Here is a 13555-nt window from a genome sequence, read left to right as displayed (position 1 = left end):
TTTTGAAGGTACTGGAACCATGCCCAGTGGTGCACACCTGTAATTCCATTGGTTTGGGAAGCTGAAGTAGGAGGATTGCAGGTTCAAAGCCAGCCTCAGCAATGTCTCTGAGCAACTTATCGAGATCCTGTCTCAAAATAAAATATAAGAAAGGGCTGGGGATGTGGCTCAGTGGTTAAATGCCCCTGGATTAAACCCCTGGTCCACCCCCACCCCCCCAAAAAAAAAATAAATACTGGATTTTGAACTCATGACTTCTGTCATGCTATGCACATGCTCTACCACTGGGTTACAGCAGTTTTAACAAGGAAGGGTGCTTATAGATATTTGTTTTAGGATTGTAACCTTCCTAAAGTTTTTTTTTTTTTTGGATTCAGGATCAGACCTCCCCATCTTGCAGCCCTGGGGATCAAACCCAGGGTCTCATGCATGTTGGGCCGGCACTCTTATCACTGAACTATATCCCTAGCCTCAGAATCATTTAAAAAAATTTTTTTTTGTATTTATTGATGGTCAGAGTGCCTTAATTTCGTTTATTTTTTATGTGATACTAAGAATTGATCCCAGTGCCTCACACATGCTAGGCAAGCATTCTGCCAATTGAGCTAAAGCCCTAGCCCCACAATCAGTTTTTTTTAAAAATACATTTTTAATTGTAGATGAACTCAATACCTTTATTTATTTCTATGTGATGCTGAGGATTGAACCCAGTGCCTCACATATGCTGGGCAAGTGCTCTACCACTGAGCCACAGCCCCAGTCCCAGAATAAGTTTTTAAAATGGACTTTATTTTAGACTTTGGGATAGTTTTTGCTGAATAGTGTATTGGAAAAGAAGACATTCTAGAGTTTAATTAGAAAGTTAGGAAAGGTTTTAAAATTAAAGGTGAGAGTCAGGTTTGGTGGCATATGCCTGTAATCCCAACCACTTGGGAGTCAGAGACAGGAGGATCTCAAATTCAAGGCCAGCCTTTACAGTTTATTGAGGCTCTCAGCAACTCAGTGAGACCCTTATTTATTTATTTATTTATTTATTAAAGAGAGAGGGAGAGAGAGAGAGAATTTTTTAATATTTATTTTTTAGTTATTGGCAGACACAACATCTTTGTTTTATATGTGGTGCTGGGGATGGAACCCGGGCCGCACGCATGCCAGGCCAGCGTGCTACCGCTTGAGCCACATCCCCAGCCCCAACCCTTTTTTATTTAAAAAATAAAAGGGCTGGGGATGGAGCTCAGTGGTAAAGTGCCTCTGGGTTTAATCCCCAGTGTACACACACACACACACACACACACACATACACACACACACACACAAAAGATGTGAGGTTAAAAAAAAATATAATGAAAAGTCTGTTCTCTATCTTAGTCAGTTACCTGCCATAATATAATATTATTAATTTCCTGTGTATTCTTCCAGGGATGTTTTGTTCTAGGGGAATACACTTTTTTTTTTTTTTTGTCTTCATACATGTACTTAGGGTTAAGATGTTCATCTCATTCCACCATCTTTCCTACTCCCAACCCCCTCTCTTCCCCTCCCTCCCAGAGGGATACACTTTTTAATTCACAGTAGGTAGTATGTTATACACAAAACAAAAACATTTTGCTTTCTTACTTGGCAATGTATTTTGATAGTAGCTCTAAATTAGGAAAATAAGTGGTTCTCAATTTTTTCTAATTCCCCTTTTGTGTTGGAACCCAGGGTTTTGTGTTCATGTGTACTCTCACTGGGATATACCTCTAGCTACTCCAACTTTTACTTTTAATTTGTTATTATTTTTGTGACAGGATATCCCTATATAGACTAGACTGGCCTCAAACTTGCTATCCTCCTGTCTCCACTTACCCGGGAGCTAGGATTACAGGCCTGCCACATTGCCTGCCTCCACCTTTTTATTAGGAAGATTTTCAAGCTTTTTAAAATAGAAATTTTGAAAGAATAATAAAATAAATTGGTTATCTGTTATATTCTGTATATGTGTGGAGTTAATGTATTTTTTGTAAACATTTGAAAATAAATTGGAAGCCAGATGGTGCATGCCTGTAATCCCAGTGATTTGTGAGGTTGAGGCAGGAGGATTGCAAGTTTGAGACCAGCCTGGATGCCTTAGTAAAAAGGGTTGAGGATGTAATGTGGCAGTAAACCATCCTTGAGTTCAATCCCCCAGTATGGAAAAATGAATAAATAAACATATATATGTCTGGAAATTTGCATGATGAAATTAACCACTAACCATTTTATTTTAATTTTATATGTTATTTGGTACTTGGAATTGAACCTTGGGGTACTTTACCCATGAGCCACATCCCCAGCCCTTTTTATTTCTTATTTTGAGACAGGGTCTCACTAAGTTGCTCAAGGCCTTGCTACATTATTGAGGGTGGCCTTGAATTTGGGATCTTCTGCCTCAGCCTCCCAGTTGCTGGGATTACAGGTATGCATCACCACACGTGGTTTACCACTAATCATTTTAAAGTGTACAATTAGGTGGCATTTTGTATGTTGACGGTGTAGTGCAATCTTTATCTCTTTCTAGTTTCAAGCCAGTTTTTATCACTTGGAAAGGAAAATTCTTACCCATTTAGCTATTATTCCCCTTTTCCTTTTCTTCTTATCTCTGACAGTCACTAGTTAGCTTTCTGTAGTATGTTGATTTACTCCTATTCTTTTTTTTTTTTTTTTTGGTACCGGGGATTGAATTGAGGGGCACTTGAGCACTGAGCCACATCCCCAGCCGTATTTTGTATTCTATTTAGAGACAGGTTAAAAGGTTTTCACTTTTGCTGAGGCTGGCTTTGAACTCACAATCCTCGTGCCTCAGTCTCCTGGTGGAATTACAGGGGTGTGCCTCTGCACCCAGCTGATTTATACCCATTCTTGATGTTTCATATAAATACAATCATAATGATAAATGTGACCGTTTGTATGCTTTTTTCACTTAACATGTTATTTTCAATGTTCATCCACATCTATAACATGTATCAGTATTTCATTTCTGTGACTGAAGAAATATTCATTGTATGGATATGCCACGGTTTGTTTATTCATTTATCTGATGATGGACATTTGGGTTGTTTCCATTCTTTAGTTATTTTGAATAAAGCTGCAGTGAACATTTGCCACACAATTTGTTTTGAATTCTTTTGTGTATATAGTAGTGAAATTGTGGGTTATAAGGTAATTCCATGTTTGTTTAAAAAAAAAAAAAACTCTCAGGGACTATCAAACTTCCATAGTTGAGGTACCATTTTGTATTCCTGTCAGAAATGTGTCTTCTTCTTTCTTCACTTTTTTGCTGGTGTTTATATTTTCTGATGTTGTGATTATAGCCATTCTAGAAGATGTCAAGTGGTATTTTCATTTTTTTTTTTTTTTTTTTATGGTGCTGGGGTTTGAATTGAGGGCCTCTTGCATGGTAAGCACATACCACTGAACTGCATCCCCAGCTTCATTTGCCCATGCTTATTTATTTATTTAATTTTTGATACCAGGGATTGAACCCAGAGGCACTTAACCACTGAGCCACCTCCCCAGCCCTTTTTATTTTTTATTTTGAAACAGGTTCTCGCCAAGTACCCTTGAACTTGGAGTACTTCTGCCTTAGCCTTCTAAGTTTCTGGGATTTACAGGCCTGTGCCACTGCACCTGGCTAATGCAATTTATTTTTGTGGTGTTCTTTTTTCTTTTTGGGTACTGGGAATTGAACTCAGGGGTATTTGACCACTGAACCACATCCCCAGCCGTATTTTGTATTTTATTTAGAGACAGGGTCTTACTGAGTTGCTTAGTGCCTTGCTTTTGCTGAGGCTGATTTTGAACTCGGGATCCTCCTGCTTCAGCTTCCTGAGCCACTGGGATTACAGGTGTGTGCCACTGTGCCCAGCTTTCTATGGTGTTCTTATATCCTCAACTTTGCTGAATTTGCTTATTAGTTCTAACAGTTTTTATGTGGATACTTTAGGATTTTTTGTATATAGGATTATGTTATCTACAAATAAAGATCATTTTATTTTTTCCTTTCCAACTTGGATGGCTTTCTTTTTCCTTCATTGTTCTTATGAGATCAAAATGTTCAATAAAAGGATAAAAGTGAGCTTACTTGTCTTGCTTCTGATTTTATTATTTTGGTACTGGGATTGAACACACAGGGGTGTTTTATCACTGAACAAGTCCCCAGCCCTTTTTATTTTTTGTTTTGAGACAGGGTCTGCTAAAGTGCTTGGGGCCTCACTAAGAGGCTGGCTTTGAATTTATGACCCTCTTGTTTTTAGCCTCCTGAGTTACTGGTATTACAGGTTTGTGCCACCATACCTAGCCTTTTTTTTTTTTTTTTTTTTTTTTTGGTGGTATTGGAAATTAAACCCAAAGGCCTTCTACCACTGAGCTGTATCTCTAGCCCCGCCTTTTTAAAAAATTTTATTTTGAGATAGAGTCTCATTAAGTTGCCAGGCTGGATGATTATTATTATCACAAAAGGGTCAGATATTTTTTTGTGCATTAGTGAGATGATCATTTTTTTTCCACCTTCATTCTGTTATTGTGGTGATGATATTGATCAGTTTTCCTATGTTGAATCACTCTTGTAATCTGGGAGTAATCCTGGTTGGTCATTGTGTGTAATCTTTTTTTTGGTGGTGCTCAGGATTGAATCCAGGGTCTTGTGCCCGCTAGGCAAGTACTCTACCAGCAGAACTATATCCCTAGCCCTCATTGTGTGTAATCTTTTTTTTTTTTTTTAAAGAGAGAGAGAGGGGAGAGAGAGAGAGAGAAAGAGAGAGCATTTTAAATATTTATTTCTTAGTTCTCAGCGGACACAACATCTTTGTTGGTATGTGGTGCTGAGGATCGAACCCGGGCCGCAAGCATGCCAGACAAGCGCGCTACCGCCTGAGCCACATTCCCAGCCCTGTGTGTAATCTTAATATTTTATAATGTTCCCTACCATATGGTTGAAGTTCTTTTTTTGTTTTATTCTGTATTTAGTCTGCTAGTATGTTTTTCTTTGGAGTTAATGGGTAGCTCAGGTGACATGAATCGCTACTGGCTATTGGAATTGCCTCTAAAATAAATATTTGTACTTTAGAGAATTGGTGGTATTTTCTTTTACATGTTTCTTTTGGTCTTATGGTAGATATCTTTAGAAGAATTAACAACCTTGGATCAGTAAGTAATCCTATTCTGGTGTGAAACTTCTTTTATAGAATGATTGGTAAAAATATATACTTTCCATGGCAGGATCTGATGTTTTGATCCGGAAGGCTGCTTTGGCAAAGAAATTGATTCCATGAACCATCTAAACATTTTGGGTCTCATTTATCTCCTTTGGAACTCCTTTTAAACCTTTGCCATTTGGTGTCTTATTTGACTCCTCCTAAACCCATTCAGGTCCCTGTCCTTCATCATTCTTTGGCTTATCACTCAGTCCAGTAACTTCTACCTATCTTCCAGTCTCTTTTTCTCCTTCCAGGAAATCAGATGTAAGGGAGGTTAGGAGACGGAAGGACAAATAGGCTCATTTATTTTATTTTTAGTTGTGGTACTGGTGATTGAACCCAGGGACATTTTACCATTGAGCTATATCAATACCCTGCCCTTTTTGTTTTTATTTTGAGGCAAGGTCTAGCTAAGTTGCCCAGGCTGGCCTAGAATTTGTGATCTTCCTACATCAGCCTCCGAGTCACTGGGATTACAGGTGTGTACCACTGCACCCACCTTATTTAGTTTTTAATATGGGGTCTTATTAATGTTGCTCAGACTGCCTTAGTCTTTTGTATAGCTGGGGCTACAGATCTGAGCAACCCTATCCAGTTTTGGACAAATGGATTTATAGCATTCTTTTCCAACTTTTGTATTGGTGATAAAGTAGATCAGTGGATCATTGCCACTTCTTGGCCTTTTTAGAATTAACAGGGACTGTTTGTTTTATAGAGCTTCCCCCCAGAAGACTAACAAGAGCAAAAGATTTGGACCTCAGTGATCTAGACCTGGGATTACTGCATGGCTGTATATATTTTATATGTGTGTGTGTGTGTGTGTGTGTATTTACATATATAATTCTTTATTTTTTTGGTGCCAGGTTTTGAACCCAGGGCCTGGTGCATAGTAGGCAAACACTCTACCACTGAGCTACATTCATAGTCTCTATACATGTACTTTTCAAGAGAGGAAGAGACTGTAGCTTTTGATTGATTCTCAAACGGGTTTTTAGAAAGATTAAGAATCACCATTTTGATCAAGCTTCTTGCTTGATTTGACAGGCGAGGAAACTGAGGTTGAAGGAGGTGAATGTGGATTCAGGGTATCCCACTGTACCACATATAATTATCTGAAAGGGTCCATGTGTTAAATTTCCTTTGCTTTTTAATTATTTCCCTTGCTTGCTCATCCATTTTCTACCCTTTCCCTTCACTTTTCCTTTTGTGGGAAGTATGTCTGGTTTATTTGCCTGTGCTCATTTATTGTTGTTGTTGCTGTTGTTGTTTTGGCTTCCTTAGGCCAAGTCATGACTACAGTAGCGGTACATGTGGACTCAAAAGCCGAGCTCACTACCCTGCTGGAGCAGTGGGAAAAGGAACATGGCAGTGGGCAGGACATGGTACCTATCCTTACCAGGTATGAATAATTAAGGTGGTTTTTCATACATGACTCTTATGCTAGTTTTTTTTTCTTACACACAAAAAACCTACACTATAAGAAAAAGGAAAAATTAATATAGAGAAAAGTATAGGAATATTTTTACCTTGACTGAGTTTTAATTCCATTTTTTTTCTTTTTATTATTTATTTTGGTACTGGAGATTGAATTTAGGGGGGCTTTACCTCTGAGCTACATATCCAGACTTTTTAAAAAATTTTTTGAGACGGAGTCTTAAGTTGCTGAGGGTCTTGCTAACTGCCTAGGTTGGCCTCAAACTTGTGACACTCCTGCCTCAGCTTCTCAAGTTGCTGGCATTATAGGCATGTGTCACTATGTCTGGCTTCTCTTTGCTTCTGAATTTCTTATCTTTCATTTCAGGGCCCTGTCCGCATTCTTCTTTGCAGGTTTGTTTGTGGCTCTCTTCTCCCTTTTTAACCATTCTTACCTACTTTGATCCCTGTCCATTATTTCAGCCGTTATTCTGTGTTGACTTTTAGGTTTCTATTTCTACTTTTTTATTTTCTTTTTAGTTTTAGGTAATTTTTAAAGTTTCTTGGTGTATATATCTTGAGAGCTTTTGGGGAGGTTTTAGCAGGGGAGTACAGCTACTTTTGTATATCCTTGACTAAAGAATGATTTTCCTCTATTGGGAAATGTTATCCTCTTTGACCAAATGTGCAGTTTATGGAGAGATGCACACAGAGTAGCGAGTGCATCTAGGCACACCTACCTTGCTAGCCAGATAAGCCAAGTCAACCCTCGTGGTTATTGGGGTGACATGTCACAGTTAGATTGCACTTATATCCTTGGTTAGAAATATTAACCTTGGGCTGAGGTTGTGGTTTAGTGGTAGAGCACTAGCCTAGCATGTGCGCGGCCAGGGTTCTATCCTCAGCACCACATAAAAATAAATAAATAAAATAAAGATATTATGTTCAACTACAACTAAAAAATAAATATTAAAAAAAAAAAGAAATATTAACCTGGCTGTTCCACAGACATCTAAAACATACCATGTCCAAAACAGCTTATCACCTTCATCTGTAATTCCTTTATCCACAACTTAGTCCTTTTGTTCTGCTCACCTTGGTTTTAAACTAAATGGTTATAAACTAAAATCCCAAGAGCCATCATCTCTAATGTATTCCTTTACCAACACAGTCTCAGTCACAAAGCCCTAGGAATTTCTGCTTCTTCCTTTTCATTCCTTTTCCACAGCCACTACTACTTTATTAGGAGTTGACCATGTCTTGATTGACTCATTAGACAGTATGTCTTTTTAGTTTATCCTTTTCTAATAGATCCTTCCCTCTTGCTGGAAAACTCATCTTTTTCATATAGAAATCTGATTGTAATGTCTCTTTTCTTAATTCTTCCATGGCTGCTTTGTTCCTGCAGAATAAGAGGTGAATTCTTTAGACCTCCCTTTTCTGCCTCATAGCATTGGTCTTCTGTTAAGGAGTAGTGCTATGTTTTCTAATCTCTGTATGCCTTCACACTTGCTATTTCTTTGGCCTGAAATACCTTTCCTTGTCATGTCTGTTTCACAAGCTCCAGTCCTTTGAATGAATGGTTAACAAATCATATCTGTAGAAGCTTCCCTAGCTTTGACTTCATAGGTGGGTTTGGTCACCCCCTTTATTTATTATTTTTAAAAAAAATAATATTATTTTAAAAAAATTACTATCATTTATATACATCACAGTTTTCCCCCATTATAACACTTACCACACTGTACTTTCTATCTATCTACTATCTATCTATATTTTTTTACTTTATTTTTATGTGGTGCTGAGGATCGAATGCAGTGCCTCCCACATGCTAGGCAAGTGCTGTACCTTGAGCCCCTGCCCTAGCTCTACACTAATATATATATATATATATATTTCTTACATACATGACAATAGTGGAATGCATTACAATCATAATTATCCATTCACAATCCCCTTTTTCGTAACTCTATATAAAGTATGTTCAGCAAATTATGCCATTATACATGAGCTTTATTATTATTGTTATTTGCATTACAATTCTTAATATACCTTTATACCACAGTTTATCATATCTCTGGTTGTATATAAGGTATATTGACACCAAATTCACATCTTCATACATGTATTTTGTATAATGATGAGGGTCTCCTTCCATCATCCATGCTATTCCCCTTCTCCCCTTGCACTATATTTTTTTTAAACATGTCTTTTTACTAAGTTTCAAGCTTCTTAAAAGTAGGAATTATGTCTTTTTTTTGGTGGTGCTGGGTGTTGAACCCAGGGCCTTGTGCATGTATGTAGGCAGTTGTTCGTTCATTCTACCATTGAGCTATAACCCCAGAAGTCCCTGATTTTTTTTTTTTTTTTTTTTTGGTGGTATTGTGGATTGAAGCCAGGGGTGCTCTACCACTGAACTACATCCCCAGACCTTTTTATTTTTTATTTTGAGACAGGGTCTTGCTAAATTGCCCTGGCTGGCTTTGAACTTGGTGATCCTCCTGTCTGAACCTCCTGAGTCACTGGGATTATTGTGCACCACTAAGCCCCAGCTGAACTGTCTTTTTATTGGTGTTTTCTCAGTGATTTGCCTACAACCTGGTACATAATAACTATGTGGTACATAATGTTATCCCATTATTTATTTATTTTTTCTGGTTCTAGGGATTGAACCCCTGGGTGCTTTGCCTCTGAACTACATCTCTAATCCTTGTTTATTTTGAGATGACAGTCTTCCTAAATTGCTGAGGCTGGCCTTTTTTTTTTTTTTTTTTTTTTAAAGAGAGAGTGAGACAGGAGAGAGAGAGAGAGAGAGAATTTTTAATATTTATTTTTTAGTTCTCGGCGGACACAACATCTTTGTTGGTATGTGGTGCTGAGGATCGAACCCGGGCCGCACGCATGCCAGACGAGCGCGCTACCGCTGAGCCACATCTCCAGCCCAAGGCTGGCCTTTTATTTACCATCTTCCTACCTTAGCCTCCTGAGTAGCTGGGATTATAGGCATACAGGACTGCATTGTCTTAAGGAGGGAAAAAAGTGAAAAATATTGGGGAGGAATGTTTATACGTTTTCTAAGGAGAATATCATGGGAATATAGGTATCTTTAACATTTAATCCTTGATGCCATGCTGTGAAAAAATTCCTTTCTGTGGTGATATTTATGAAGAGAAGAACTATAATCTTATGCAAGTTTGAAAACGGGTAAATGCTTTGTTTCCAACTGCTCTGAATACATGGGGAATATGTGGAAGTACAGTTTTTTTTTTAAGAGATTAAGATTATTGTTGATAGGAAACTAGATTTTAATTTATAGAAGCATTGAAGTCTAAGAACTGTTAAGAACAAACACTAAGACTTAAATAAAATATTTGTTTGTTTTTGGTACTGGGGATTTAACCCAGGGGCACTTATGACTGAGTTACATCCGTGGACCTTTTTATTTTGAGATAGAGCCTTGCTAAGTTGCTGAGGCTGGCCTTGAACTTGTGATCCTCCTGCCTCAGCCTCCCAAGTTGCTGGAGAAGATATTTGAAATGCAGCTACAGCAAATTAGAGAATCTAAATATTGTACAGTTAACATGTATATTATTATTAATATTTTTGGTATTGGGGGTTGAATCCAGAAGTGCTTAACTACTGAGCCAATCCCAGCCCCCTTTTTAATATTTTTTATTTAGAGAAGAGGGTCTTGCTGAGTTGCTTAGAACCTTGCTAAATTGCTGAAGCTGACTTTGAACTTGTGATCCTCTGGCCTCAGCCTCTTGAGCGCTGGCTGGGATTACAGGTGTGTGCCACCACACCTGGCTTAATGTGTATTATTGATGTTACTGTGAAATGGGAGTGAGTTATTAGTGGATATGATAAGGTTAGCTTTGGGCTCAAGAAATATTTATTGAATACTTATATTAAAAATACTTAATGTTGCTGGTTGTAGTGGTGCATACCTGTAATCCCAAAATTTGGCAGACTAAGGCAGGTGGATTTTGAGTTAGAGGCCAGTCTGGGCAGTTTAGTGAGACCCTGTATCAAAATAAATAGATAGTAGTATTGCTGTATGTATATACGTGGCCGTATAACCAATGTGATCCTGCAACCTGTACTCATGGAAAAATGAGAATTCTTACCCCATTTGAATCAAATGTATGATATGTCAAGATCATTGTATTGTCATGTGCAACTAATAAAAAAAAAGTTCATGTGTTGGGGAAAAAAAAAAGAATTAGGGATGGGTTTGGTGGTAGAGAGCCCCTTGATTCATTTTCCAGTACTGTTAAAAAAACAAAAACAAAAAAACACCCCAACAATGTAATCTTTCATTTTCAAGGTTATTCCACATTCATTAACATATTTGATCATTTTTACTGTGCTCTTCAGCAATGCAAATCTTAAAGTAGAGGGCCACTGCTCTCAAGGAAATAACCATCTGGAAAGCAGCTTAAGCCTAACAGATAAGAAATAATGCAGAGTAGTAAAAAATAGCATATAATGAAGTATTAAAAAAGGCAGTGTGTTTTATAAACCTTGTGGTGGTTATAATAATAGAAAAAAGTTAAATCAGACAGGTCATTTATTCAAATATTTGAGGATCTTTTGTGTGTCAGCTGTTAGAGATACTGAACCTTATCTTATTTGTCACTAAAAATATCATTGATAACTAAATTTTTCTTTCTTTTAATGTTGTGCTAGGGATGAACTCAGGACCTTGTGCAAACTGGGTAACTAGTATTCTACCATTAAGTTACATCTGTAGTCCAGTTTATAACTTTAATTGATCTTTTATTAGCCCTTTTTCTTGATTATATTTAAAGGGACTGGCTTTGAGCTTTCAATTAAGCTGTATAAACTTAATCTAAATTAAAAAAATTTTTTTGAGGTGTCATTTGTATACTATACTTTGCTCAAGCATCCAAAATGGGTTCTTTTGCTCAAAATCATCATCCTTATCAAGTTATAAAACCTTGAGTACCACTGCGGAGCACTTCTTGCTCTATTCCAATTAATAGTCCATCCTAAACTAATTGTCTTATTTGTTTTGAATTTCCAGTTTTCATAATTTACAAAAAAAAAATAGTTCTCATGTGTCAGGCTTCATTCTAATTAACTTAAACCTTACGGGAACGCTATAAAATAATAATTCTTTTTTTAAAAATATTTTTTAGTTGTAGATGGACATGATACCTTTGTTTTATCTATTTTTATGTGGTGCTGAAGATTGAACCCAGAGCCTCACTCGTCCTAGACAAGCTCTCTGCCACTGAGCCACACCCCCAGCTCTAAAATAATAATTCTTATTTTAATTTTACACATCAGACACAGAGAGATTAAGTAAGTTGTAGAGTTATACACAGCTAATGCAAGAGCTCTGATTTGAACCCTGACAATCTGGCTGCAAAAGTCTTGCTACCCCTGATTCTATACTGGAGATTGAACGTAATGGGCTTTACCTCTGAATTGTATTCCTGGTGCCTTTTTATATTTTGTTTTTTTGGTACTGGGGATTGAACCCAGGGCCGCTTTACCACTGGCTACATCCCCAGGCCTCTTTTTCAATTTTTAATTTTGAGACAGGGTCTCGATAAATTGCGGAGACCGGCCTTGAACTAGCAATCCTCTTGCCTCAGCCTCCTGAATCTCTGGGATTATAGAGATTCACTATAATCCCAGAGATTCAGGAGCTGAATATACACTACAGCTGGCTTAGCTCTATTTATTTATTTATTTTTGGTACAGGGAATTGAACTCAGGGGTGCTTAACCACTGAGCCATATCCCCAGCCCTGTTTATTTATTTATTTAGTATTGGGGATTGAACTCAGGGGCAGTTGACCACTGAGCCACATCCCCAGCCCTATTTTGTATTTTATTTATGAGATAGGGTCTCACTAAGTTGCTTAGTGCCTTGCTGTTGCTGAGGTTGGCTTTGAACTCGTGATCCTCCTGCCTCAGCTTCCCAAGCTGCTAGGATTACAGGTGTGTGCCACATGCCAGGCCCCTTTTATTTATTTATTATAAATTTTGAGACAGAATCTTGCTAAGTTACCTAGGGTCTTGCTGTGTTGCTGAGGCTGGCCTCAAACTTTGATCATTCTGCCTCAGCCTCCTGAGACACTAGAATTACAGGTGTATGCCACCTTTTTATTTTTTTGAGATAGGATCTGAGTAAATGGCTGTTGGTAGCCTCAAACTTGAAATCCTCCTGCTCTAGCATCCTGAATGTCTGGTATTAGAGTTGCAGGCCACCATTACTGGCTAGAATCCCCATTTTTAAATTTTGTGCTAAGTTGCTTGGTTTCAGTTGAGAATACTGGTAGATCTTTTTTGGGGGGAGGGGTACTGGGAATTGAACTCAGGGGCACTCAACTACTGAATCACATCATAGCCCTATTTTGTATTTTATTTAGAGACAGGGTCTCACTGAGTTTCTTAGCACCTCACTGTTCCTGAGGCTGGCTTTGAACTTGTGATTCCCCTGCCTCAGCCTCCTGAGCCCCTGCGATTATAGGCATACGCTATCATGCCTGGTGAGAATACTGGTAGATCTTATAACACGTAATTCTAATTCTAATTTGTGTTACAATCCTTTGTAGTAAAGAGAATATGCAGAGTTAAGCGGAAAAGGGGAAAAAAGCAGAAATACTTTTGAGGCTTGATTAGAGTGGGCCAAAAATTTTTACAGAGAACTTAATCTTTAAGACTAAGAAGTTGGATTTTGTGAAAATAAAGCATGTAGGAAAGTATGACTTAGGGCAGAACATGTTAGATGTGGAGGGTGGATAACCTTGTATTTGATTGTCATTGTAAAAGGTTAAAAAGTCTTGCTTAGGAGCTGGGTGTGGTGGCAAAAAAAAAAAAAAAAAAAGCCTAAGCAAAAAAGTGAGGTGGTAAGTAACTCAATGAGACCCTGTCTCTAAATAAATACAAAAA

The 13555-nt window shown here is 37.8% G+C and overlaps 1 protein-coding gene across 2 annotated transcripts in view; it reads left to right on the top strand.

The window, feature by feature from the left end:
* Positions 1-13555, top strand: part of Dcaf1 (DDB1 and CUL4 associated factor 1) — a 71458-nt gene that overhangs the window by 1750 nt on the left and 56153 nt on the right. Inside the window, exon 2 of one of the 2 annotated variants that reach the window (XM_026383764.2) lies at positions 6498-6615. The exons of the other annotated variant lie outside the window; for it this stretch is intronic. Coding sequence (XP_026239549.1) covers positions 6506-6615 — 110 coding nt within the window. The 5' untranslated portion in view covers positions 6498-6505. The remainder of the gene's footprint in view (positions 1-6497; positions 6616-13555) is intronic. 2 annotated transcript variants of the gene reach the window in all.

Source organism: Urocitellus parryii, chromosome 2 (assembly GCF_045843805.1).
Source record: "Urocitellus parryii isolate mUroPar1 chromosome 2, mUroPar1.hap1, whole genome shotgun sequence".
NCBI classification, from domain to species: Eukaryota; Metazoa; Chordata; class Mammalia; order Rodentia; family Sciuridae; genus Urocitellus; species Urocitellus parryii.
This window is presented reverse-complemented; position numbering and strand designations above follow the sequence as displayed.